General features: G+C 45.1%; 1 protein-coding gene and 1 long non-coding RNA gene across 2 annotated transcripts; both read right to left on the bottom strand.

Annotated features, from left to right (window-relative positions):
- Positions 1 to 999: 999 nt before the first annotated feature.
- Positions 1,000 to 20,320, bottom strand: LOC103708480 (COBRA-like protein 7). Its single transcript, XM_039116126.1, has 6 exons — positions 19,558 to 20,320; positions 5,446 to 5,525; positions 2,999 to 3,449; positions 2,475 to 2,631; positions 2,109 to 2,386; positions 1,000 to 1,603 (listed from the first exon to the last, which is right to left on the bottom strand). Exons 1-6 carry the CDS (start codon positions 20,318 to 20,320, stop codon positions 1,308 to 1,310), a joined length of 2,025 nt encoding a protein of 674 aa, XP_038972054.1. The 3' UTR covers positions 1,000 to 1,307.
- Positions 20,321 to 21,365: 1,045 nt separating this feature from the next.
- Positions 21,366 to 22,990, bottom strand: LOC120107888. The gene is made up of 2 exons (XR_005509496.1): positions 22,884 to 22,990; positions 21,366 to 21,653 (listed from the first exon to the last, which is right to left on the bottom strand). It is a non-coding gene; the product is annotated as an uncharacterized LOC120107888 (long non-coding RNA).
- Between the last annotated feature and the right edge of the window lie 2,629 nt (positions 22,991 to 25,619).

Raw genomic sequence — 25,619 nt, 5'->3', positions numbered from 1 at the left:
ACCACAAGATCTCTCCAAAGTGGTCAGCCACATGGAGGCTACCCAATTTGTTGTCCCGTTAGCATCTTGATACACATACTTGGCCTGCGGGGTCATCCCATCCCTCACTATCTTCCGAATAGCTATAAGAAGCGGATAGTAATCATCCACCCCTCTCAAACTCTGCTGGATCCAACCAATGACAATAATCGTTGCCCTCAAGCACTAAGATATTGACCTATAAAATGTGCTAGGCATACCTTAGACCGATTCAGGCTACCCTCAACTCCTAGAGCTTTGATTTCTCGAAATGCTTTTGAAGTGCTAATCTAATACGGGCATCCCGAGGTCAAAAATTTATAATCTGGTTTCTATAGCAAGGTCCGTGGACCTGAAGAAATGATTTCCCAAGTGGGGGGGCGCTTGTCAATCTAGCTTTTTTTATTTGCATTTTCTGCAAATTGGTTCCACGATAACCGTATGGGATTGGGAATTGGAATATACAGGGAGAGAGATTCAGAGAGGAGGAAAAAACTTTCTTGGATCCTTCTCGATGATGCTAATTATTTTTCAGCTCTAATTTTCGTGTATCTACATAATAACGGCTTCAGTTATCAAATTAAAACCAAGTCCCCGTTTATTTCTGTTATTACATTTAGGTCTGCTGGTACACGAGGATGGCCGCTCCTGTACGCCGAATGAGTTTTTCTTCTGGAAACCCATCGATAGCTTGTTTGACAGAGTACAACTAGAATAACGGTTTTCTTTTTCTTTTTTCTTTTCTCGAAGGTACATGGGAAAGCATTTAAAATCAGATAGGAAAATGCCTGAGCCACGGATGCCAAATTGGTCGAGCGTCCACCCCAATCAAGTCAGGCTCCCAAGTCAAAATAAGACTCAAGCCAACTTAATTTAGAACTTTATGACAACGAAATTAAAGACCTTTTTTCAGGAAAAATAGAGCAAACTAAAACTCACGTTGTATCTTAAAAAAAAAAAGAAAAACAATATGCCGTTTTTTCATGGTTACTTGTTTATACTTCTAGATGTCACTTGTTCTGAAAGTAACATAATTTTTTGATACCAACACCAACCTCATAAAGAAAATATAACTTCTCGTTGGAACCAAACCAACATGATGATCCAATGGCAAAGATACGCAAGGAATGGGATTGGCGATCGATGCTTGAGAGAACCTTGCATGAAGGCGGCTTGTCCTGAAGGGTGATTCATCTGCTGGATATCTCAAAACTCGGACTGTAGATAAGCATCCTTTGCCGTAAGGATTGATTGATCTAAATCGCCCTGCCAATAAGGCCAACTGCTATCTATACGAACAGAAACAAACCAAACAATAGCAAAGGCGACAGGCCCAGGCAGAGATGGAGAAGCAAAGCTGGTGCAGCTGGGCTGCTGTTGGGCAGCGATGGGAACATGTCCGGGGGCGGCATGACGCACTCGTGCCCATTGAATGCTATTTTCCTTGGAAAAGCCCAGCCTCCCTTGAAAGTAAAATCGCCGGGGTCCTTGCGCAGTAGCATCTCGGTCTGCACGTTGCCATCTACTCCATATTGCAGCAGCATCTCATTGTAGTTCTTGATGCCCCAGAACATCCCCGTGTCATCTGAAGCAAGATATTACGATATCAGATAACTTCCCAAGGAATGCGACTTTGTTTCCAGAAATGCATACGGTAAAAGTTTGCATTGCCTCAAGGGAGAAGCAAGAAGGAAGGATGCATGTTGGTGTACAATCAAAATTCTAATTTTTTTTAGTTGTTTTTACTCAATCCAATGAATTAGATGGATTGTCAAAGAATGGATGGAGCTAGTAATTTCCAAATTGCAATACTTCAGCAAAAAATCGCCTCATATGCGCTGTGTATTTTTATTCAAGCCTCTTGGGTCCATTAAATCATATGATAATGAAAATCTGAGGTGGTTAATATCCTGAGAGCAGCTTTCCACGTCTTTGGAAATCGCAGAGATCTGTGAGTTTTAAATGGTTGCAAGGAAGGAATGAGACAAAAGGAACACTCATGCGACAGCACAAAAGGAACAAAAAAGAAAGAAATTTTAGCATAGAAATTGAAATATGACTATACTCATGCGACAGAAAAGAAGACTCACTGATATCACCATATTGAATCAGAGGATTGTAGTTGAAGCTGAACACTTGTGTTATGCTCCGAAGGTTTGGATGCTGTATCACCAAATTCCAATCGGTGTAGTTCTTCAGTATGTTGAAGTTGGTGATCGTCACCTTAACCCTCCAATACTCCTTGTAACTCACTTTCAAGTGCCAGTGCACTCGAATTGGGCACATATGCTGCGTGCACAGCACAAAAGGCGGTGTTCCCTCGTCATCACCATTCGGTAACTGTAGCAGATCAGGTTGCTGACCATCTCTGCAACAAGATGATCAGCAAAAACGATATGGCTTTCAAATAAATTTTGATATTATAACTGAAAGAAAAGAGTTCAGAAGAAGCTCGCCTGAAACATTCTGAAGTTGCTGGTGAATTTTGGCAGCCACAGCTACAAAGAGGACATGAGACCACAGTACTGTTATAAAAGGCAGACAGAGAAACACAACAACCAGGTGTAGCTGATTCCCTGAACTGGGAATAAGAACAGGTCACTTCCCAAGTCACTGCAAAATTTTGCCCCATAGGAGAATTTAATAGGACTGTAATGGTATAGCATTAATAAGAGAACATAAGAAAGCAGAAATGTTCTAAACTGGAGTTCACCGAAAAAAATTAGTTTTGAAGTGTTCTAGTCCCCATTATGATATTTTTGCACGAAAGCGAATGAGGTTAATTTTTCTAGTAGCAAACAGGTAGCAAGCAAGTAAAAAAAGAATTGAACAAAGTGGTCCTTATTTCTCAATAATTATCTAATCTTATTGCCAGAACACCTGAAGTTAAGCCTCTCAACTTGAAGATTTTTACATGGAATCTGCAGAAGAAAGAAGAGAAAAAAACCAACATCTGCAGGTAGACCTCTTTTTCACTTACTTAGATATTGGATGCTCCGTTGGCCATCGACTTGGACCTTGCTTGGTGCAACAACAGTAGCATTGCTGCATGTATATCCGGGAAGGCCAACACTGAAATTTGATGGGATCGCCTTCGTAGCGCTGTCAAGAACAAAGACACCCCCCACGCTCATTTGGAAGGAGGACATAGTTTTAGTTGGATCCTGAGTAGTGGATGACAGGACACCTCCCCGGCAGCAGTTCTTGTATTGCATGTTGTATGGAGCTCCAAGAGCCAAGTCGACGATGACCGGAGTTTTATCACAGCAGTGTGGAAGAGATCCCTTGAATCTAGAGCAGTTCCCTTGCTCAGTGGCCTCTGCACCCCTCAGGTCCCAGATCACCTCATCTTTGGGCCACGTCCAGCTCATCCTCCAACCAGGACTCTCAACATGGCGATAGAGCTGGTAATTGTATATACTCACAATGACCTGTAACATTGCAAGGAATGTGAATCTTGCATCGAAGGAGCACGCCTGACGACTGAGAAGGTAATTGGAATTCACAGAACTAAAATATAGAAATCAAACATCTTATATGAGCATATGACAAAGCTCATGAAGCCATTAGGAATGAAAACCAGTTGGCACTGAAGAGAGGATTATACTGCATCAAGTTTAACTTATAAAATCTACATAAGTTGGCAATGTTCTAATTTTATAATAGAGATTTTGGCTTGAGAGGAACATTAGTTCGAATTTTTATGAGGATGAACTTTGTATAGTGTAACAGAAATTGAATGGATTTTTTACATCAATATTTTAGCATTCAATATTGAAAGAATCAACCCACAAAAATGGCATGGTTCGTCCTTTTTTGCTTCATTTTCTGAATGAAAGTGATTAGGCTGCTACCTAATGTTTAGGTTTCTCAAAAAAATAAAAAAGGAGAGAAAAAAAGACGGCATAACTCATTATCAAATAATTATGGCATTCTATAGTCTGATCATACCCACTACCACTCAGCAGCATTGGTGCAAGACTTGCCCTTCAGACTTTTCTGCTGATATACAAACATACCAGCAATCTAACTTATTCAATCTTGGTTTTTATGAGATTGCAGGGAAAACTCAACTCAAATCCTCAGTGCTTCGGGCAAAATTGGGATCTCCTGAAAGGGCATGATAGATCTCTTTTATAGCACAAGTAGAGCTAGGAAAACAGGCAAGATAGATTCCTTGGAAGGATTGACAAATTGAGAAACAACTCCCAAAAATCCTGCCAATCCAGCAAGCTGACAGAAGAAGCATTTGAAAAATGTTCAGGAAGATCTCAATTACAGAACGGAACTTCCCTTAAAAGAGGTGAGGTGATAGTCATAATGATCTACTCCAGATCACAAGGACAGAAACCAACTATAAGACGATTTATAGTCAGCTAATCAAACTTTGCTAGCATGTTATGTTTAGTTTTGTGCATTCCTTCTTGTAGAATCTCGCAACGGAACCAGCAAGCTAGCTGTTATTTTGCAGAGACTCATGGTAAAAGAGTCCATTAACAGAACACGTTTTATTAAGATGGTACCAGATGAGCTGATTCTGTTCTGCATCAGTCAAGCTTAAACTTTTGCTATGGAAAAGCAGAAGCCTAAAGTTTAGCCACTAAAGCAGGCTATGACCAGTAGTTGGACCGTAAGCTTGATTTCCCTAAGCTCCTGGCTCGATGACAAATTTCTGTTCTATTGCCAGCGTACTTGAAAATTAGGGTCTGCATATATAGGATGTGAAATTAAAATCAGAATGAATATTACAAGTTGAATCAAATCTCTCACTCCGAGGGCACACAACGAGTCTCGATTCAGATTTCCAAATTTGCAAGGGACACTTTCTTGCATAATGTAAACTCTTTCAAAAGGTAGCCCCAAGATCCTTGTAACTCCTAATCTACATCTACTAATACTTTGCTGGAACCTACTCGAAGTATGTAATATACCATATTTAAGCATGACTATTGGGATCAGTGATGAAGACTGCATGCATCTGTCACAAGAAATGAGCTAAATAATGATATGTGAAGCTTAAGAGATGGGATACAGTTCCTAGCATTCCATTGAACCATTTATGATAATATTTAACTTAACACTACACGTTTGAAAAATATCAAAGTATTATATGCCCTTTGGCACAAAGCTACTCAATCTTGCTTATTGCCAGCGCACTTAATATAATAACAATATCATGGTAACCTCTCATATGGCTGAAGAGTTGCAGGACAGAGTATGATGGTGAGAGAAGGGTCATCTGATATCCATACAAGCCATATCAAATTGGAGTTCCAATGCAATTCTAGTAACATATCAACTTTCAAGACTATCTAATCCATGTTCATCTTGTGTGGCTTTCAAGACTTCCATTGTTCAGCTAGAGAGAGGGGGAGAGAGCGATGGTTAATTAAAAGAAAAAAGGATGGTAAAAGGATGATCACATACATTATACGTTGCATCCTCGATTGAGTTGATGTCCCACTTGATCGTGATGTTGCCATTGGGGTCCATCGGATCATATGCATCTATGAACAACATAAGCACAGCACATCAAAATAAATGGAAATCCTAAAGAGAAGGAGCAACCAAAAAACGTGAACATAGAAGAAAGAACTGTAAGAAATAAATCTATTTAGTTACTTTTCAGTACTTATCTAACAAATTAAATCAATAAATAAGTAAATAACACGCAAGTTTGATAAATAAAGGAAAAGATCTACGTTTGCATATCACGTCCTTCGAGTAGTTCAAGCCTCTTGTGATGCCCTGCAACTTGAAATACTCTACGGACAGTGCGTGCCTCCATGACAGATCACTTCTAAATCCATTCTTTAATTAATCTATTTCACCTTTTTAATATTAAAAACTAAAATTTATAAAACTCTTAAATTTGATTAATTTTTAGAATAAGAGGTGCCGACCTGAAAGACAGAGGAGGAGCAGGAGGAAGCATAACGCCGGAAATTGGCCATTGGACTTCATTTCCGTTCAAGTCTTTGGAGCGCTTACCTATCCTATCCTGCGTTGCATGCACAGAGGAAAGGTTATGGAGGTGATGGGGGTGGGGGGGGTGGGGGGAAGAAAGAGAGAGAGATTATAAGGAGGAGAGGTTTTGTCTTGCTCTCTTGCTCTCTGTTTTAGTTGGGGAAGGCAGTTGGAGAAGAAGAAGGGGGAGGAGGAAAGGCCGAGGTATTACCAAAGAAGGCGCTGCATGCATTGAAGCCGCATTAACGCCAGATATAGATTTAATTTCCCTGATTTTTTTTTTTTACGCCGTGTCCCTGCCTCGAATTAGCTTTGGTCCCATTGGAAACAAGTAAAGCCAGCGAGACGGTCAATCTCTCCCTGCTTTTGTTTCCGTTTTTGGAGGGAGGGAAGGGTGTAGCAGCCACGTGGCAGAAGGAGATACGTGTTGAATGACAGGCAAGCGACGGCAGAGTAGGTGTTGCTCGGGGAAGGGGGAAGAGCGAAGCGGACCAAAGCCAGTGCGCCTTCGTTTGGTATGGTCTAAAACCTCGGTCACGGTGTTTTCTATTCACCATCACTGACCCTGGTTTTCTTTAAGATTCTGATGGCTATTGCCTGCCGTTCTTGATTTGCCAGTTGGATTGCGTTTGCAATTTACTTCGGATTTGCGTTCATATGTGATAATGCTCTGCCAAAAGTTGAATCAGGAGCCATCCATGGTTAACTTGAGATTGAACGAATTGAAAGGGAAAAGGAAGCTTAGTAGCGAAGGTATTCAAGGAGATTTCATTAGATTTCTGGGACGCTTCTACTGCTCCCTTCTTCGTTGGGACTGCATAGGCTGTGGAATTAAGTAGTAATAACAGGGTTGGATGTTAGGCTATTAGCCATGCCATATTTTAAATGTGTTTTTTTTTCATAAATATTTTTATAAAAATTTAAATTTGTGAGATACCTCTTAAAATTTATATTTATTTTGTATCCTCATAAAATACTGTTTTTACACAAATGATCCTAATATAGCGGTTCTTCTAACACCATTAATAAAAACTATATTTATTTTAATTTAAAAATAAAATAAAATTTTGAAATTATTTTTTGTTCTCTATCATGATTGTCTTATAAGAGTTTCTTTTTGCATATCTATCCATTAAAAATATTTTAATCATTTTAATCTAGAAACGTTAATTTTGGAAGAGAGTACAATAGCAAAACAAGAATAAAAAAAGAAATAGAATAGCAAAACAAGTATTTTACGAGGATGTGTGTGTGTATATATATATATATAAATAAATTTGGAAAGAATATTTATGCAAAATTTGATATTTAGAAAAATATTTTATGCAAAAAAAAGCCTATTCTAATATGAGATTATGCTATTTGTCCGCCCACCAAGACCGTTTCCACCGGCACAGTGGCGCATGGGCTCCATCCCATGCGGACTCTTCATGGTAGTGAAAACTGAGAAAGCATAGGCGTCAATGGGCTGTGCTGGGCCGAGTGAAACCAAGATTGGCCTAAACCTGGGTTTAGCTTTTAAGCCGAAAGCCGGTAGCACAAAAGTTTCACAGCATCTGCTCCAAACCCAAGTCGATCCGTGTCTATGTATATCATTATATTGCATATAATTACACACTCACGTTTACTTGTCCATGATTTAGGCCCTGTTTGGGGGAGCTGTTGGCAGTAGAGCTGTTGGAAGTAGAGCTGTTGGAAGTAGAGCTGTCTGAAGTAGAGCTGTTATAAAAAGCTGTTTGCTGTTTGGTAACTACATTCGTAAAGTGCTGTGGTACTTTGTTTTGTGTTTGGTAAACAAACTGAGAAAGTACTTTTGTATGACAAAATTACCATAAAGGACATTGCATAGTATTATACAACAGAACATAATAAAACATAACATAAATTAATACATAAATATACGATATAGTATAATATTATTGTAATATAAAATAATGTTATGTTAATATAGCATAATAGTAATATAATTATTAGAGTAAATTAATATTTGGTAATATAACATAATATTAAATTATTTAACATAACATATTAATGTATTATGATATAATGTAATATATATTATATTTATAGTATAATACAATAATAAAAGTATAAAATATTATAATTATTAGTATAAATTAATTTCTCATAATATAACATAATATTAAATTATTTAAAATAACATATTAATGTATTATAATGTAATGTAAGATATAATATAATATTTATAGTATAATACAATAATAAAGGTATAAAATATTATAATTATTAGTATTAATTAATTTTCCATAATATAACATAATATTAAATTATTTAAAATAATATATTAATGTATTATAATGTAATGTAATATAATATAATATTTATAGTATAATACAATAATAAAGGTATAAAATATTATAATTATTAGTATTAATTAATTTTCCATAATATAACATAATATTAAATTATTTAAAATAATATATTAATGTATTATAATGTAATGTAATATAATATAATATTTATAGTATAATACAATAATAAAAGTATAAAATATTATAATTATTAGTATAAATTAATTTCTCATAATATAACATAATATTAAATTATTTAAAATAACATATTAATGTATTATAATGTAATGTAATATAATATAATATTTATAGTATAATACAATAATAAAGGTATAAAATATTATAATTATTAGTATAAATTAATTTTTCATAATATAACATAATATTAAATTATTTAAAATAACATATTAATGTATTATAATGTAATGTAATATAATATAATATTTATAGTATAATACAATAATAAAGGTATAAAATATTATAATTATTAGTATAAATTAATTTTCCATAATATAACATAATATTAAATTATTTAAAATAACATATTAATGTATTATAATGTAATATAATATAATATAATATTATAGTATAATACAATAATAAAGGTATAAAATATTATAATTATTAGTATAAATTAATTTTTCATAATATAACATAATATTAAATTATTTAACATAACATATTAATGTATTATGATATAACGTATTATAATATTATATTTATAGTAGGTGATAACTGTTGGTGGTGGTCCAAACCGAGAACGATTGGCACTGCGGTGTGAACGGGGTTCCGTCTGAGTTGTCTTGGTTGGTGTTGGCTGCGCTCCACCTTCCGCCAAGAAACCTGCAAACAAGCCTTGCACCACCACCAGGGTGGTGATGGCCCTCCGACGGTCAAGTCAGAGGAGATTGGAGGAGGAGGAGAGGTGATAATCGCAAGTAAGAGAGTGCTCTGGGAGATATTGCTCACCTCCCCCCCTTTCTCCCTCCAGCCGCATATATACCTGGCTGGGGGGTCTCTCAGGGGGGGTTCGTTATCGTGGGGCACGATGGTGTGGCCACTGACATGGCCGTTATAGGGCGTCGTGGAGCAGCACCGGGTACGGCCACGTCAGGGCATAGTGGGGCTCCGCTTTGTACGGCTGATGCAGGAGATCGTGGAGCAGCATCGGATACAGCCGTTGCAGGGAGTAGTGGAGCAGGAGGCCGCGGCGTGCCTCTGGGGAATAGCCTGTCGTTATCAAGAGATCTCCGACTCGGGGTCGGAGCGCTGGATCAAGGGGCAGCCGACTCGGGGTCGGGCTGCGGAGCCGAGGATATCCGACTCGGGGTCGGATTGCTGGATCAAAGGGCAGCCGACTCGGGGTCGGGCTGCGGAGCCGAGGACGTCCGACTTGGGGTCGGAGCGCTGGATCAAAGGGCAGCCGACTCGGGGTCGGGCTGCGGAGCCGAGGATATCCGACTCGGGGTCGGATTGCTGGATCAAAGGGCAGCCGTAGTCTTCCTGGGCGCGCGTGCCGGTCACGTGGGGCATGGCGGCTTATTTTCCCCGTAACAGTAGCCCCCCACTTCCGAGCCTGGAACCAGAAGGGGAACAGGTAAAGGGAGTGATGTTTCGGGATTGCCGCCGTTCCTCGGAGAGGCGCGCGCGCTTCGAGCTCCCCGCCCTTTTTATGGCGTATGGCGGTTATTGCTGACCTGGCAGTCTGAGGATTTCGGCGGACATCCTTCCTTAATGGTGTCGATTCGCCTTTGGGGCGCGAGCGACCCTTCGGCAGCCAGGCGTCCTCTGGCGTCATCGAGGCGTCACTTGCCTTTCCGCCTATTTAATCGGGGGCCTTTCCCCGTCCGTCTTCTTCTTTACAGATATTTTCAAGTTTTCCCTTTGCGCAGCTGTTGCTGCCGTCGGACTGTTCACTTGTTTCTCCTTTGGCGCTCTCGGAGCCGTTCTTACCTCTTTTCCGGTGAGTTTTCCCCATTCTTCTACTTAGGGCTCTCCATACTTTCCCCTCTTATACTAGTGTACTCCAGTCGCTCCGGTATCTCCCCCCTTCCTGTCCCCGTCCTGACCGTAGGTTTATTGGCCATTAGGAATGGGCGAAGTGAGAGCAGACCAAATTAAGTCGGAGCTGGTCGCCACAGACTTAGACAGACTCGTGGCTCCGTACCACCTTCCCGAGGCCTGCAACGCCACGCTCCCGGGGCCTGAGGAGAGGATGTCCCATCCTCCTCCAGGGAAGATCGCCATCAATGAGGGCATTCTCCAGGCCGGGTTCCACTTTCCCCCTTCGGACTTGGTCATGCAGGTGCTACGGGGTTTAAGAGTGGCACCGACGCAACTGGTGCCGAACTCGTGGCGGGCCCTGACGGTCTTCCAGGTTCTCTGCCGTATGCACGAGATCCCCGCCACCCTGAATGTTTTTTGGGAGTTCTACAGCCTGAGCGGCCACCCCCAGGACAAAGGGTGGTGGTGCTTCGCAGCGCGGCGAGGATGCGGCCTTGTCAAGGAGGCTCCTACCTCCATTCACAAATGGAAGGAGCGCTTCTTTTTTGTTGATGCAGATCCCTCTTGGGAAATCAGGGCGACCTGGGAGACCCCGATGAAGTCTCCGATCGGCCTATCGAGACTGTCAAGGGAGGAGTCCGATGGCTTGGCCGCCTTGAAGGGGTTGGTTGCCGAGGGCCAGCTCCCCCCGGTGGCCCGCCTTATTTCCGAGGATACCTCCATTCCACTCGTTGGTCGGCCAAGGCTGGCGCAAGCCGAGGCGACCGGTCGGGGCTTCCGGCTAGTCTGCTCCCGGGATGATCATCGGGCTAGCCAGGCATCCGAGGGCCGAGCCTCGGAAAATTCCGCTCGCTGGTCGTGCGCTTGTCGCTCGCTGCCCGACGGGGTTTCTCCGTGGCCAGCCGCGATCATGTTTCTCCTTTTCTCTAAGCGTTGCCTGGGGGAACACGAGAAGGGCATTAAACGCTAATTAATGCGTTACCTGGGAAATCGAATCGCCAGCTGCTGCTTGCGAGGAGTGTTAGTTGAGCGGCCGCGATACGCGGGTTCTTCGAGGAGGATACGGCCTGGGCACGAGCGGAGATATGTGGACCTAGGGGTACATGACACCCGGATTGTCCTGCACAAAGAATGCGGTTTAAGGAGAATGACGCTTAGGAAATCGCGGGGAGATACGCCTCGGGAGCCGGAACGGCTCCGGTTTCAATGCGCCTGCATTTATTGGAGCCACCCGCATCGGAACGACCAGGGGGCCGCAGTTTGGCTATAAATACAGGTGCAGGTACGATGGAGTTTGCCAAGCCGGAGCTGTTCAGGTTGCCATGGATCGCGGACCTCCTCCTTGGCATATGACTGAGAGACTCCTGTTGAAGGAAAGGGGAGGCGCTCCCCTTGCAACTTCAGCCAACTAGCCGTTTCATCTGGGATCAACAAGGAGGGTCTTCCCGGCGGAACTCCGCTCTAGGCGTTTCATCCGGGATCACATCTCCCCTCCTTGAAGTTCAGCCTCCCGATCGAGCTCTGCACCAGACGCTCAGTCCGGGACCGCGCCTCCGTATGCTCTTCCCCCTCGAATTCCTTCTCTTTCCTACCACTGGGGAGGATGGGAATATCCTTTGGAGGCGGCGTTCCCCTGGGGGCAGCGGGAGCTTCTTCTGCGGCGGCTCCTCGTCTTTTTGGTGAGGTGCTGGATGGCGCCTCCGGTTAGAAGCACCCACTTCCGGTGGAATTGCAGCTGCTTTGGGTTGAGGGTTTGGGATCCTCGGTCCTCAGCTCCACGGATTCTCCACCTCTTCTTTGCTTTCTTTACTCCCTAATTCCCCTCTGGGAATTCCTTGTAATCACACGAGCACGCCATTGTAACCAGAAATTATTGAAATGAAAAGTGTTGCGCCTTTTCAAATTGTCTTTCTGGCCTTGTTGTTCTACTGGTAATACATCCGCAGGTTAGCGGAATTCCAGCCCCTTGGAATTTCTCGGCCATCTAGGGCTTCCAACTGGTAGGAGCCAGGTCGGTTTACCCAACGAACTTTATACGGGCCTTCCCAATTCGGCGCTAGCTTCCCACCTTCCGTAGGTTGAGATGCCTTAGCTCGCCTCAGCACCAGATCTCCAATTCTGAAAAGCTTCGGTCGGACTTTGGAGTTGTAATATCGGGCCACCCTCCGCTGATACATTGCCATCCGAACCTGCGCCATTTCCCTTGCTTCTTCCAAGAGATCCAGGTTCCCTCGGAGTTGCTCCGAGTTGGCCTCGGGTCGGTGTGCGGCTACCCGAGGTGAGGGAAGTCCGAGCTCTACGGGGACAACGGCTTCCGTGCCATAGGTTAGGCTGAAAGGCGTTTCCCCGGTAGGAGTCCGATGGGTGGTCCGATACGCCCAAAGGACATTCTCGAGTTCCTCGACCCAAGCTTGCCCCGTCCGTCCGATCCGCGCTTTGATACCTTGGAGGATTGTCCGATTTGTGACCTCGGCCTCGCCGTTGGTTTGGGGATGCGACACGGACGTGAACCGATGTTCGATCCCGAACTCCTCGCAGAAGTCTCGGAAATGCTTGTTATCAAACTGTCGACCGTTATCCGAGATGAGGACCCGAGGTACCCCAAATCGGACAATGATGTTCTTCTTTACGAACTTCCGGACTTGCGCCTCCGTGATGGTGGCCAGTGGCTCTGCCTCCACCCACTTGGTGAAGTAGTCGATGGCGACAATCAAAAATTTCCGCTGGGCCGAAGCGATGGGGAATGGTCCGAGGATATCCATTCCCCACTGTGCAAAGGGCCAGGGGGCGGTGATTGGCGCCAAGGGAACAGAGGGGACTCTCTGGATGTTGGCGTGGCGCTGGCAGGCGTCGCATTTCCGTACGTGATCCTTTGAGTCTTCCAATAAGGTCAGCCAATAGTAGCCTTGCCTCATGATCTTATGTGCCAGGGACCTAGCCCCCAGGTGCGATCCGCAGATGCCTTCGTGGACTTCGCTGAGGGCGTAAGCCGCTTCCGAAGGGCGGAGGCACCTTAAGAGGGGGGCGGTGAACGAGGTCCGGTACAGCCTCCCTTCGTAGAGTACGTAGTGGGCGGACCTCATAACAAGTCGCCGAGCTTGATCTTCATCTTCGGGGAGGATCCCTTCGGCGAGGTAAGCTACAAGCAGGTCCATCCAAGATGGTTCCGGATCAATTGCCATTACCGCTTGAGCTTCGCCGATGCTCGGGGCATCTAGGGTCTCCAGGTATATCGCCCTTGACAAGTTGTGTGCCTCAGCGCCCACCAAGCGGGACAACCTGTCGGCCCTAGCATTTTCGCTCCTTGGGACCTGCTGAATGTCAATACTGCCGAGGTCGGGAATGAGTGCTTGCACCTTCCGGACGTAGCTCTGCATGGTCGGGCTCCGTGCCTCGAACTCCCCTCGAACCTGCCCGACCACCAGCTGGGAGTCGGTGAAGACCTTCAGACGCCGGATGCCGAGCTCCTTGGCGAGTTTGAGTCCCGTGACTAGGGCCTCGTACTCCGCCTCATTGTTGGTCACTGGAAATCCGAACCTCAAGGCATACTCGGCTATCACTCCATCGGGATTGGTAAGGACCAGCCCAGCCCCTCCACCTTCAGGGTTCGACGACCCGTCAATGTGGAGCGTCCAGATCGGGAGATCGAGGCTGGGTGTTTCCGGCGGCCTAGGTTCCGCCTCCTGCACAGTGCACTCAGCGAGAAAGTCCGCGAGCACCTGGGCCTTGATGGCGGGCCGGGGCTGGTAGCGGATGTCGAACTCACCAAGTTCTACTGCCCACTTCACCAGCCGTCCCGCATTCTCAGGATTGCTGAGGATCTGCCGCAGTGGTTGATCGGTCAAAAGGGTGACAGAATGAGCCTGGAAATAGGGGCGAAGCCTCCTGGTCGCAGTCAGCAGCGCGAAGGCGATCTTTTCAGCCTTCGTGTACCGCGTCTCGGCACCCCGGAGGACTCGGCTGGTGTAGTACACGGGCTTCTGAAGTTTTGCCTCTTCCCGAACCAGTACTGCGCTGACTGCGGTTGGGGAGACCGCCAGGTAAAGGTAGAGCATCTCCCCCTCTTGCGGCTTGGACAGCAGGGGAGGAGACGCCATGTACTCCTTGAGCTGGTCGAACGCCACTTGACATTCAGCCGTCCAGAGGAAGTCTTTCGGGCGCTTCAACACCTTGAAGAACGGTTGGCAGCGTTCGGCCGATTTTGCCACAAATCGTCCGAGCGCGGCGACCCTCCCAGCGAGCTCCTGAACCTCCTTCACTTTGGTCGGAGGGGACATATCTTGGATGGCCTTGATTTTGTCCGGGTTGGCCTCGATCCCCCGCTGGTTGACAATGAAGCCGAGAAACCTCCCGGCCGAAGCACCAAAGGCGCACTTTGCTGGGTTTAGCTTCATACGAAACTTCCGCAAGGTGGCGAAGGTCTCCTCCAGATCCGCAATGTGCTGATCCGGATGGCGGCTCTTTACCAGCATATCGTCCACGTACACCTCCATGTTCCGGCCGATCTGCTCCTTGAAGATTTTATTGACGAGGCGCTGGTAAGTAGCGCCAGCGTTCTTCAGACCGAAGGGCATTACCTTGTAACAGTACAGCCCCCTGTCTGTTATGAAGGCCGTTTTCTCCTCGTCCTGTGGAGCCATCATTATTTGGTTGTAGCCGGAGAAGGCGTCCATGAAAGACAGCAGCTGATATCCGGAAGTCGCGTCGACCAGTTGGTCTATTCGCGGAAGCGGAAAGCTATCCTTGGGGCACGCCTTGTTCAGGTCGGTGTAGTCGACGCACATCCTCCACTTCCCGCTCGCCTTCCGGACAAGTACGACGTTTGCCAGCCACTCGGGGTAGCTCACTTCCCTTATGAAACCTGCCTCCAAGAGTTTGTCTACCTCCTGGTCGACCACCCGGATCCGATCCGGGGCACAGTGTCTCTTCTTTTGCTTTACTGGTCGGTGGGTCGGGTCGACGTTGAGGGCATGAGAAATGACCTCCGGGTCGATCCCAGGTACATCGGCCGCCGACCAGGCAAACACATCAGCATTGGCTCGGAGGAATTCCACTAACCGGAGCCGAGCTTCCAAGTCGAGGTTGGCACCGACCCGGACCGTGCGGTCCGGGCGGCCTTCTTCGAGGGGAACTTCGATTACGCCCTCGGCCGGCTCCCCGTGCCGCAAGGCCACTTCGTCTCTGGCGTCAAGGGACTCGACGCTTAAGGCTTCCATGGGCTTCTTCCCTTTGAGAGTTGCTAGGAAACACTGCCGTGCGGTTGGTTGGTCACCTCGGACCTCTCCAATCCCGGCCGCCGTGGGGAACCGCATGAGCAAATGGTAGGTAGAAACCACCGCGCGAAGGGCGTTCAGTCCGGGTCGTCCGAGGATAGCGTTGTAGGCCGAGGGGACACGGACGACCAAAAACCCGAGTCGCACCGTGGCTTCTGCGGGTGCAACGCCCGCAGTCACAGGCAGCTCAATGACACCTTCGGCCGAGATAGCGTCTCCAGTGAATCCTATGAGGGGGGTGGATGTTTTGTGCAACAATTGTCGGGACAAGCTCATCTTTTGGAAGACCTCGTAATACAAAATATCAGCTGAGCTTCCACTATCCACAAGAACACGCCTTACATCATAGTTCGCCATAGTGAGAGAGATCACCATGGCGTCATCGTGGGGAGTCTGAACCCCCTTTACATCTTCATCACAAAAAGTGATTACATTTCCAACCCGCTGCCTCTTCGCGACGGCCACTCCTGATGCTTCCGCCGAGCCCCCTGCGTTCCTCACGGGCCGAGAGCAGCCCCCAGTGATGGTGTGGATCACTCCCGCAACGGGTCGATTCTGCTCCCGAGGCTCCTGAGGGGCCGGGTCGACCGGATGCGGGCCTGCCGGGGGACGTCGGTCGTTTACATATCGACCGAGACGCCCTCGGCGAATGAGAGCCTCGATCTCGTCCCGAAGCTGGAAGCAGTCTTCGGTATCGTGGCCATGGTCTCGGTGGTACTCACAGTACGCCCGAGAAGGCCTCCTCCCAGGGATCTTCTTCATCTGCCTCGGGACCGGGAGGTCCTCCCGCCCCTTGACCTCCATGAGGATCTGGGCCCGAGGGGCCAGGAGTGGGGTGTACCGGTTGAAGCGTCGGTGCGGAGAACGAGGGCGTGTGGCGCCGTGGTTCCTTGCTGGTGACGGGCTTCTGCGCCGGCGTTGAGGCGTCGGGCTCCTCCTCTGGGGTGCCTCTTTTCGCCTTTTCTTCCCGGGCTTTAGAGGGGCCTCGGCGGCCTCCTTGTTCCGGTGGGAGGCTGCCTCCTCGGCGTCTGCATACTGGTTTGCCCGAGATAACAGCTCCGGGAAGCTCCGCGGCAGGCGTTTGTCCAGGGAGAAGGTGAGTCTGCCCTTCCGGAAGCCACGCTTCAGGGCTGAGAGAGCCACTTCCTGGCTCAGGTTCCGGACCTCCAGTGTAGCCTTGTTGAAGCGGGTGAGATAATCCCGCAGGCTTTCTCCCTCGTTTTGCCGGACATCAAAGAGGGAGTCGGAGACCAGTCGCCGCCTGCTACTGACGGCGAAATGGCTGATGAAGAAGCGGGTGAACTGGTCGAAGGACTGGATGGAGTTAGCCTCCAGGCCGGCGAACCATGCCCTTGCCGGGCCACGGAGGGTCGCCGGGAAGGCCTTGCAGAGGAGCGGATCCGATGCTCCATGGAGGAGCATAAGAGTCCTGAAACTCTCCACGTGGTCCCGCGGGTCCGCCGCCCCGTCGTAGGGTTCGATCGCCGGCATTTTGAACCCCGGCGGGTTCGGGGTCCGCAGGATCCTCGAGGCAAGCGCCGGCTGGGAGGAGATCTCCAAGTCAGCGAAGGGATCTTTGGAGTGGCCCTTCAGGACCTGGAGTTGTCTGTGGAGATCGTCCACCCGCCGGTCCAGGGAGCGCGACCGGTGGGTGGGGGACAAGGAGCGGCGCGAGGGGGACCGACTGGAGTGCGGGCCCCTCGAGGACTGGGGTGTCTGAGAACGCGCCCGGATCCGCCTCTCGTACCCCGCACAGCTCCGATGAGAAGGTCCTGGCAGAATGGACCGCACTCGAGAATCCTCCTCGCGCCGGCGCTCCTCTCCATGGGAGAGGAAGGAGCGCGGGTTGTGAGGAAGAGGCGAGTGCTCGGGGGGCAGCGGCTCCTGAGCCCGTTGCGGCACCCGAGAGATCATACCCTGCAGATTCTGCACTGCCTCCGCGAGGGTGCGAACCTGCTGGGCTAGCTGGTCGAACTGAGCAGCTTCGACCGTCTGGATGGGAGAAGGGGCGGTGGAGTGCTGCTGAGAGTGCGTTGGGGACGCAGCAGCCTCTCGGCCGGAGGCGCGAGAGGCTCCGCGACCGGAAGCATTGGAAGCTCCACGACCACCTCGCCGTGCCATTACGATCGTTCTAAGATTCGGGCCCTCCTTCTAGCGCCAACTGTTGGTGGTGGTCCAAACCGAGAACGATTGGCACTGCGGTGTGAACGGGGTTCCGTCTGAGTTGTCTTGGTTGGTGTTGGTTGCGCTCCACCTTCCGCCAAGAAACCTGCAAACAAGCCTTGCACCACCACCAGGGTGGTGATGGCCCTCCGACGGTCAAGTCAGAGGAGATTGGAGGAGGAGGAGAGGTGATAATCGCAAGTAAGAGAGTGCTCTGGGAGATATTGCTCACCTCCCCCCCTTTCTCCCCCCAGCCGCATATATACCTGGCTGGGGGGTCTCTCAGGGGGGGTTCGTTATCGTGGGGCACGATGGTGTGGCCACTGACATGGCCGTTATAGGGCGTCGTGGAGCAGCACCGGGTACGGCCACGTCAGGGCATAGTGGGGCTCCGCTTTGTACGGCTGATGCAGGAGATCGTGGAGCAGCATCGGATACAGCCGTTGCAGGGAGTAGTGGAGCAGGAGGCCGCGGCGTGCCTCTGGGGAATAGCCTGTCGTTATCAAGAGATCTCCGACTCGGGGTCGGAGCGCTGGATCAAGGGGCAGCCGACTCGGGGTCGGGCTGCGGAGCCGAGGATATCCGACTCGGGGTCGGATTGCTGGATCAAAGGGCAGCCGACTCGGGGTCGGGCTGCGGAGCCGAGGACGTCCGACTTGGGGTCGGAGCGCTGGATCAAAGGGCAGCCGACTCGGGGTCGGGCTGCGGAGCCGAGGATATCCGACTCGGGGTCGGATTGCTGGATCAAAGGGCAGCCGTAGTCTTCCTGGGCGCGCGTGCCGGTCACGTGGGGCATGGCGGCTTATTTCCCCCGTAACAATAACGTATTATGGTATCTCTCTAACAATTTTTCTAGTTAGGTGATAAAATTGATTAAATGATTACTAGATGTTTAGACGAGAATCACATAGATGAAAAATTATTTAGCATATTCTACGTGCATACTTTAATAAGGCTTGGAATATACTTCATATAGCCTGGCACACAGTTTAGCCTTTCTAACACACAATTAAGGATTGGACACAATTAATCTAGCATGGTATACATATATCTTAGCACATAGTTAATCAAGGATTGCACATAGTTAATATCCATCCTCTCTAACTTTACCTTGTTCATACTTTTTTACATTGTTGACGTAGTAGCAACAAAAATACAACGAACATTCATGTTTGGTCAAATACAAAATAAAACAACATGTGGAATTGCACTGCACTCAGAAGTCAACGAGCTATAAGTTGAGAAGCAATATGATCACGCAGAATATCCATCTCACGGTTACCCAATATTTGGCTTTGCTCTGCACTCAGTTCTTCCTGTGGTTCATTAATCTCTAAACAATCAGAAGGGAGTAGATCCTCATTATCATCATAAGGCTGAAACTCCAAATCTTTGATTGCATGATTTCTAATAAAATTATGAATAGCCATGGAAGCCACCACAATTTGGACTTGTTTATGATAAGAAAAGTTGGGCATGGTACTCAACATTCTCCATCTACTTTTCCAGCATCCGAATGTCCTCTCAATAGTGCATCTCAGGGAGGAATGTGCATGATTAAAGATTTCATGCATACCCTTTGGTTGACTTCCACGTCGAAAATCTGGTAAATGATACCTCTCCCCTTTGTAAGGCCCCATATATCCCAACATGTGAGGATATCTTGCATCCACCAAATAATATTTACCTGCATATATATATATATATGAGTTAGTATTTTAATATATTTAATGAAAGTTAAAAAAGTATACTTGCGATCATAATATATTTAATTAATATGCATACGTCTATATTATAATATATTTAATTAAAATGCATACCTCTAGGTGGGTGTGGAAATTGGAGCTCTTTTCTGTGTATAGCATCTAAAAAAATACGAGTATCATGAGCAGTACCTTCCCATCCAGCACAAACAAAAGTGAAACGCATATCAAAATCACAACAAGCCATAACATTTTGTGTAGGAATCCCTTTTCGGCCAATATATGGTACTTGTTTGGATGGAGAAATTTTCACTGGTATATGGGTGCCATCAATTGCTCCAATGCAGTCCTTAAAATAAGGCCACCAACGATGATCATCGCGGATTTTACTTGGAATATTTTTGAACTCTTTATCCAGCGGGCTAATAATATCCTTGGACATCCTTAAAACAGCATTTAAAACATGGGTGAAATATCTACTAACTGTTTCTCCGGAATGTTGAAATCTTTCTTGAACCATCCTATTCCCAAACCCATGTCCTAGAATCATCAAAAACATATTCACCAGCTCCTCAACAGGAATATATCTAGAAGCCTTTAAACCATATTTGATTTTCAATTCCATGCACAGATTAATAAATACATGTTTTTCCATTCGAAATTGTTGTTGGCATCTATATGGATTGCCATGTAAAATTTCTGATACGAACTTGTATCCGGTTTGATAAGAGGTCCTACAAGGCTCCTTTTCAATATATTTTGTGTAATATTCAGTAACCATACCAACAGTTGCAGTTAGTAGAATATTATAATTATCATCATCAACTATCTCATCTTCACTGGAATAATTCTCCTCAGAACTATTGTCAATGCTGCCCATACCTGTAGAAAACATATTATGCAAAAAATAAAACATCTGTAGCAAATAAAACAAATGATATATAAACATATAATGCAAATACATATAATATCACAAAATCATAACATCTATAATATCCATAAAATCAATAGCATCCACGATACATTATCCAAGAGATACCACAAATACATATAGTCCATCATCATTCTATAATAGAAGTTCATAATTAAAACTACAAAACATATTGCCATAATAGTACGTCAATAACTACTTATGTAAGTTTGACATTCGCTTGAGCCATTCAATTCGAAGATTGGTATCTCGGAGTGCCATAAACATCTCTCGATGTTCTCTTTTAAGGAGCACCTCAGCAGCAATCAAAAGCAGTTCAGGTTGTGCTACCATCTCAGGCATCATATGCACTACGTCCATCACCTCATCGATACTACGTCCAGGTTTATCAATCATCTTGGATGGCACTGTACTTTTCTTCTCCACTGCATCAATAAGACGACTCAATTGCTGAGATAGTTGTGCAGCACCCCCAACCTTCTTGCATTTCTTATCATGCAAAGTAGAGCTAACTCTTTTCTTTCCTCTCTCTTGGATAGCATCAGATGCAAGAGTAAGGTTAACATTAAAATTATCAGTGGGAACATCATCAATTTTATACTCAATCATATGATGGTCCTCATCTGAGTCACCTAAGCCCTCAAATGTATCATTATTAACCCCATCCAACCTCTCATATACTTCAATTGTGTCCTCAACATCCTCCTGCACCAGTAAAGCTGGTGCCCAGGCCCCCTCCCCAGTGGCACTAGTACCTCTAATAACCTATCCAATTTTATGGCATGTTGTAGACCACGTTCTCGAAACTTAGCTGCATCAGGAATCTCCTGCAAGTTAACAATATATAGTTGTCAATAGTAGTTTATAGGTTAGTATAAAAAATCTTACAAATATTAAACTAGTGGCACGTGTACCTGAAATTTTTTTTCCCACCATGCATCTGGTGCATCTATTGTATTTCTAACAGGATCCCATCCAAGTCCTGTTTCCTTTCCCACCAATTTCATCCAAATGCTCCAATTTGCTTTCAGGTTATCCCACTTATTTTTAAATTTTTTGTAGTCATATTGATTTCCAGTCTTCTCATTGAATTTCTTAATTATATTGGCCCACCCTAACCTATTGAAATGTGTTCCTGGGCGATTACCAGCTTCAACTTCACCAATACATATATCGATAAACTCCTCTATCAATTTTTCATTCCAAATGGCCTTCCTCTTCTTCTCATCTTGGGTTGATGGACCAGCAAGGGTATGTTGGCTCTTCTTAGACATTTGTTCTTCTTACAATGCAACAACAAAGACATGAAACATTTTGTCAATCATAAGTCATGATTTCATCCATATGAATAAAACACCTTGTAAAGCATATTAGAAAAACAATGAGATATTAGACAAGGCATGCAATAAGAGGCAATTATTTGATAGAACTATAAGCATTTTCACCAGCTTGCACAGTTCTTAAATGGATCTCAGGCTTTACTGGTATCGTCTATGTTCTTGACCATTTTTGGTCAAGCTAGTCTTCTTAATAGAACTCTATGTCTAATGAATGTCAATTATTTGATAGAATCAAGGATTTGATGGATGGCTATTATGATACTAAATAAAGAAATTGCCATTACCATGTATAAACTTACTCTTCCCATTCCTAACTAGGTAGCAGCATTTTTTCCATGATCTCAGGAAAATTTTGCCTACGTACCATGATCTCCTTTCTTTTTAAATTTCAACTTCCAGATCTTGTAGGACTCTCTTTCTATTGGAAATAAGATCAGATTAATAGGAACATTTATTACCTTATTTATCTCCAGTATCTCGATTTTATATTGTAAATCCATTAGCACCTACAGGTTCTTTCCTTTTAGCTCTCAGAACATGCTCATATGATTCTGTAATAAATATGAAAATTGATTATTTCTGAAGGAATAAAAGTAATAGCGCACCGAGATTTCTCTTAAAAAAATTGTGAGATTGTTTGGAAATTCCCAATGCTCGGATCATGAAGACTAAAGTTTGAATCATGTAATGGTTACGTTGTATGCACATTATTTGTCAGATTAATAAGGTCCAGGGGGCATGTCTCATAATTACGATCGAGATGAATGAGAGGGATGGCATCAGTAAACTATTTCACTAAATTAGAAAACCTGTGCCTAACTGCACTATAAACCTGTGCCTAACTGCACTTTGTTGCTTGCACTAACTACGCTCAGGCCAAAACATATTACATTGTCAAGTTCCCAATATTAGCCAAATACGATGTTGAGTACCCAATATCTTCTTGGCAATATTGGAAGTATTAGTAACAATAGTATGCACCACTAAAATGACAATAAGGTGTAAGATCTTTTAATTAAAACATGCTTCAATATTCATGAAATGTCCATTCTTGGAATCACTAGCAGTGAATTTTGTTGAAGAATGACAATGTAAGTAGTAATTTGGACTTTAAGTCAAAAGTATAAGCATAAAATATTTTGGCTAATTAAGAATAAAAGGAGTATTCTTACTTCTTAAAGCTTCAAAGTGCAATGGAGATTGCAAATTTCTGAGCCACTAGGTGATAGTACCTGACAGAAAATGATCCAATCATAAGTTAGAAGGCAACAATAATATTACCAAACTCTATTAAAATTCTAAATACAAATCTATCTTTCTCTCTGTAACAGAGAGAGGAAAAACTTGGTCCACCCGAAGAGAGAGGAAAAATTTGGTCCACCCGAACCATAGAGGGAAATCTCTCTCTGTAACAGAGATTTCTCTCTCTGTTCTCTCTCTCTCTCCCTCTGTAACGGAGAGGGAAAAGAGCTCGCCGTCCACCAGAACTCCCTCCCTGCAACAGAGGGAGGATCTCGCGGTCCACCGTGGACCGCGAGATCATTAAGCGTACAGAGAGAGGATCTCTCTGTGTTATAGAGAGAGATCCTCTCTCTCTGTTACAGAGAGATCCTCTCTCTCTGTAACAGAGAGAGATCCTCTCTCTCTGTAAGGGGAGGCACCGTGGACCGTGGTGGTGCGGTCCACGGTGTCGCGGCTTGAGCATGGACCGAGGATCTCTCTGTAACAGAGAGAGATCCTCCCTCTGTCTCACCCGTGGACCGCGAGAGAGGAGGCATCGTGGACCGCAATGCTGCGGTCCACGGTGTCGCGGCTACAGCCTGGACCGCGATGCCGTGGTCCAGGGGTGGTTCTTCGTGGTCCATGATCGAGGAGGACGGGCCGCGAGGTGATGATTAAAAAAAAAAAAAAAAACAACACATTGATTTTGAAAGGTGCAGAGAAGGATTAAATTTTTTTTATTCTAAAATATTGTTCAAGGAATGCATACAAAAATTAAAAAAAAAAATACCTTCTCTTACGGAAAGAACTCTGACGGCTAGGGTTCTTGGCTCAACCAGATTTTTTAGGTTTATAAAGAGGCAAGCTATGTAATTATTAGATTTTAATGGGGGCATTTTTGTCAAAAATAAAGCTTTCCGAAAAAGCTGAAACAGCTTCCTCCCAAAAGCTCCAAATTGGAGCTTCTGCCAAAAAGCTGTTTTCAGCTTCCCGCAAAAGCTGAAACAACTTCTTGAAAATTTTACCAAACACACTTTTTTCCCCAAAAGTACTTTTGGAGGGCCAGAAAGTGCTTTTTGGCTCTCCAAAAGCTCCCCCAAACAGGGCCTTAATGTCATGATATAAGTGCAGCAAAAAATTGCCCATCCTTTAGGGCTCGTTTGGTTCGCAGGAAAACGAGGGGGGAAAGTGTGGTCAACGGGAAAGTAATGAAATGCCTCTTGTTTGGTTGGAGTTTTCAAAGGAGAGAGATGGGAAAGTTGTATTCCCATGGAAATATGATTCCCACATTTCATGGGAAAGTCTTTCCCATGAGAAACATGGGAAAGTTACTTTCCAATGAGGTGGGAATCACTCCTTTTTTATTTTTTCCCAAAAAGACCCTTCAGCATTAAAGAAGCATTAAAGAGGCATTAAAGACCTAATTTTTATTAAGGGCATAATAGAAATTATATAACTTTCCTAGGAAAGTGGATGGTCAACCAAATATAAGCACTTTGGAAATTAGTCACTTTCCCATGGTTAACCAAACATGTCAAAAGTACTTTCCTAGGTATCCTCTTTCTAGGAGGAAAAATACTTCCCGCAAACCAAACGAGCCCTTAATAAAAGCGGTGTGAGTTGGCCAAGCATGCATCAACTCATTCTTGGCTTCATTTGGCCATGAGCCAGACCTTCAACTTGGATTGATAAATCAGTTATGGAAGAATCGCAACTTTTGTGGCATAAATGAGTGGATGCTTCAAGAATGATTGATCCTCTTCCGCGATGTGGACCATTGGATCGCACCTCGTATGGATCTTCAAGCACTCTAAACTACTTCATTCATCCGTCTGCACGGATGTCAAAATGACTATTGCACCATCAACAGTGAATTGGGGCGGAAGGAGATTAATTCATCTTTCGTGCCAAAAGATACACCTCGAACCCTCAAAATTGGTACTAACTGAGTCTCTGTAGCATGCTCTGCATAAAATTTTGACCATCCATATTGTGCGCCGATTGTCTAGATGGGCCACGGTGGCTGTTCAAGCCAGCCCACCTTATTGATAGTCCTGAGCTCGAGCCTTTATGCTGTCAAAAGTAATGTATCAATTATGTTGAGGCTCATAGAAAATGATGTCTATGCTCATATATACATTTCGTTATTCGATATGGTTGGTTACAAAATATTAAAGACTTAATATACATCGTCAAAAGTGGTGTCTAATGGTTAGTTAACATTGCATCGAGGTTCAAATCCTATTCACAAAAAACTTTCTTTGTTATCTTTAGTCTTGCAACCGGTAATTATCTTTAAATCATTATTGACTTTTTACTCATCATTTATGTCTAGTATTATCTTCAGTCTCGTTCCTTGCTATTGTCTTGAGTCATTACAAACTTGCTTATTTGAGCGTCGTCTTTGGTGGAGTCACTATTGACTAGCTTGTTATCGTTGGCAGGTTTACCTGCTTATACCTTTACTGCACTATCTTAGTTCTCGTTTCTAGTTATTAGCTTGAGTCATTATTAATTCATCTACTTATTTTTAGCTATTTTCCTAGCAACATACTGCACATTGTTACCATAGCATCGATAGCATAGGTAGTGTTGTGGGAATAAAGGGTCTCGAACTTAGTCCCACATCAGCTAGGTAGCGCAAAGGATTGTGCCTTAAATGAAGGGAGAAACTCTTTCTCTTGCAA

The sequence above is a fragment of the Phoenix dactylifera genome, chromosome 2 (genome assembly GCF_009389715.1).
Source record: "Phoenix dactylifera cultivar Barhee BC4 chromosome 2, palm_55x_up_171113_PBpolish2nd_filt_p, whole genome shotgun sequence".
NCBI classification, from domain to species: domain Eukaryota; kingdom Viridiplantae; phylum Streptophyta; class Magnoliopsida; order Arecales; family Arecaceae; genus Phoenix; species Phoenix dactylifera.
This window is presented reverse-complemented; position numbering and strand designations above follow the sequence as displayed.

Bases quoted from the DNA above. Each gene is read 5' to 3' on its own strand.
- LOC103708480 (XM_039116126.1), bottom strand. From the start codon at position 20,320: ATGGGCAGCATTGACAATAGTTCTGAGGAGAATTATTCCAGTGAAGAT. The intron at 2,632-2,998 runs GTAAGTGAAAAA...AAAATTTTGCAG, and splicing joins ACGGAGCATCCAATATCTAA to TGACTTGGGAAGTGACCTGT. The intron at 1,604-2,108 runs GTGAGTCTTCTT...ATCTTGCTTCAG, and splicing joins GATTCAATATGGTGATATCA to ATGACACGGGGATGTTCTGG.